The 2,610-nt window shown below is 49.6% G+C and overlaps 1 protein-coding gene across 1 annotated transcript in view; it reads left to right on the forward strand.

Annotated features, from left to right (window-relative positions):
- Nucleotides 1–2,101: 2,101 nt before the first annotated feature.
- LOC140324818 (cytosolic purine 5'-nucleotidase-like) overlaps nt 2,102–2,610 on the forward strand; it is a gene marked incomplete in the record, with an annotated part of 23,987 nt that continues 23,478 nt past the window's right edge. Inside the window, 1 exon segment of the mRNA XM_072402939.1 lies at nt 2,102–2,327. Within this exon segment, the coding sequence (XP_072259040.1) occupies nt 2,218–2,327 (110 nt within the window).

Raw genomic sequence — 2,610 nt, forward strand, 5'->3', positions numbered from 1 at the left:
AAAAGTCATGGCGTCTGTTTTCTGGCACAAAGACAGTTATTCTGTTGGTGGACTACCTACCTCAGGGCTGTAGTATCACCGGACAGTATTATGCTAACCTCCTGGACCAGATGAAGGAGGCAATTAAGACGAAACGCCATGGAAAGTTGACCAAAGGGATCCTTATATTGCAGGACAATGCACCTGTGCACACGTCCAACGTTGTGGCTGCCAAATTGAATGCCCTGGGTTTCCAATTGGTCCACCATCCCCCCTACTCACCTGACCTGGACCCTTCAGACTATTATCAGTTCCCGAATTTAAAGAAACACCTGAGGGGGAAACGTTTTGAGGACATTTCTGACGTCAAAGATGCTGCTGGGAGCTGGTATGGGGCCCAACCAAAGGACTTTTATTTGAACACTCTAGAAAAGCTGCAACTACGCTGTACCAGGTGCATCAGTCTCAGGGGGAATATGTGGAATAAATGTTATTTCATAACTCCGGCTCTCTGCTTTCTGGGCAAAGCCAGGAACTTCTCGGCACCTCCTCATTTTTGGCATCATGAACCTAAAACGTCCCTGGAAATGGAATTAAAGGGCCCGGATACGGCCACAATTATTTGCTGCAATTTGTATGAAATCGGGGCCCGGGGTGTCCTGGAAGGAATGGGTGGGCCGGGCACTTCCAGTCCAAGAACTGAGGATGGTTCATTGAATATTAAAGTGGAGCGGGTCCTGAGGGTGAGAAGCAGCCGGGGGCCGGGGGGCCAGAGGGGCCGGGCTCAGGTAGGGGGCTGTGTGAAGTCGCTGAGCTGGGAGAAGATCCCCCAAAGTTGGGGTCTGATAGACCGGGATCCGGGGGATAAAACAGAATTATAATATAAAAGTGGGCAGAGCACCCCCAAACGGAGATCCCAAATATCTCTCTGCGGGGAGAGCAGTAGATCCTCATTGTCCTGACAATGAAAACATCTCCGAAAATTCACTGCTGTGTGAATCCCGAACCATCATCAGCCAATGGGAGCACTCCGCTTCTATCTGTAACCTTCAATGTATTTGTCTATCAAAAATCAATCGGGAATGCAAGAGATTACATCGGAACTACCCCTTGAATAATACCTGCCCCCTTCAATATTACCTCCCCCCTTCATTAATACCTGCCCCCCCTTCATTAATACCTGCCCCCCTTCATTATTACCTCCCCCTTCATTAATACCTGGCCCCCCTTCATTAATATCTGCCCCCTCTTCAATAAATCTGCCCTCCAGCCCCCAAGTCTTCAGTCTTGCACATTTGTACCAGCTCCTCTCCTGGACTGAAATTGCTTCCTCTGATTTCGCTGCACACTGGGAGCTTCTCATTATGTTCATTAGAAGCTGCAGCAAGTCAGAGCGGCCTTATTTCCTGACTGGAGGATGTCCAACATCATCTAGCCCCTCCCTTTTCAGCCTGGCTGTTCCTGGTCCCGCCCCTTTTAGTAATTCATTGGATTTCAGCTCTGTCAATCATAGAAGCTCAGCATCACATGGGGGCATCACCTCAGTTTTCAGGAAGCCATGCACAGCACCCTGCGCGCCTCTTCCAGCAGCCATGATCTCTCTGCATTGCAGAAACACAGGGACCCGGTGACAAAACTACCCCATCTGAAGGTGTAATGAGAACAGAAGGGTATTCATGTGATGGGGGGATGGGGGTACTGTCTGTATTGCCAGCAGCAACCAATCAGATTGTATCAATGGACTTTCTTCCTTCAGGTTTGCATGGCTCCTGTGTTGTATTTCTCTGGGGTGATATCAGTGCACAGCAGACATTGCAGGGGCCCCACGTGTAGCATGTTGTATGATGTGTGACACGTGATTGGCATGTTGTATGATGTGTGACACGTGCATGGCATGTTGTATGATGTGTGACACGTGATTGGCATGTTGTATGATGTGTGACATGTGATTGGCATGTTGTATGATGTGTGACACGTGAATGGCATGTTGTATGATGTGTGATATGTGATTGGCATGTTGTATGATGTGTGACACGTGAGGCCCCTGTTTGTATGAAGGTGAATGACAGCCAGAATTAGGAAGAGAAGGGATGGCGGGGGAGGGATGAGCTGCAGCTGACCCCTTCTGATAACATAATCTGCAGAAGGAGATAGACCCTTGGACCTGAGAGTGCAGAACTATATGATGGCATTCACATCACATTCACATCACATTCACTCTGAACCCTGAGCACAGCCATGGGCAGCATCAGCAAGGAGCACAACATGGACCCCCCCCAGCTGCTTGAGGAACATGTCAGCTCCATGGACCCCAACAACGTGGCCCTGAGGAGGGATTACCACCACCGGTGAGTGCCGGGGTAATTATGTTACCCCCCCCCACACACAACAATTCACTGGAATCGCAGCCAAGACGCCTGACGGGACACGCAGGGGGGGCAAACACAGGGGGGTCACCCCGGGGTACATGGCAATCACATGACACCAAAACAATATCCAACGCAGATCATTCACCCGGGTGACACATTCACTGAGAAGGGTTAAAGTCAATGCAGAGCCAAAAAATTGTTTTTTATGGAGCAGCAAAGGGTTAAACCCCCATCAGGGTATTTATTGCTGTTTGCACCCCAT

Source organism: Pyxicephalus adspersus, chromosome 2, assembly GCF_032062135.1.
Source record: "Pyxicephalus adspersus chromosome 2, UCB_Pads_2.0, whole genome shotgun sequence".
Taxonomy (NCBI): domain Eukaryota; kingdom Metazoa; phylum Chordata; class Amphibia; order Anura; family Pyxicephalidae; genus Pyxicephalus; species Pyxicephalus adspersus.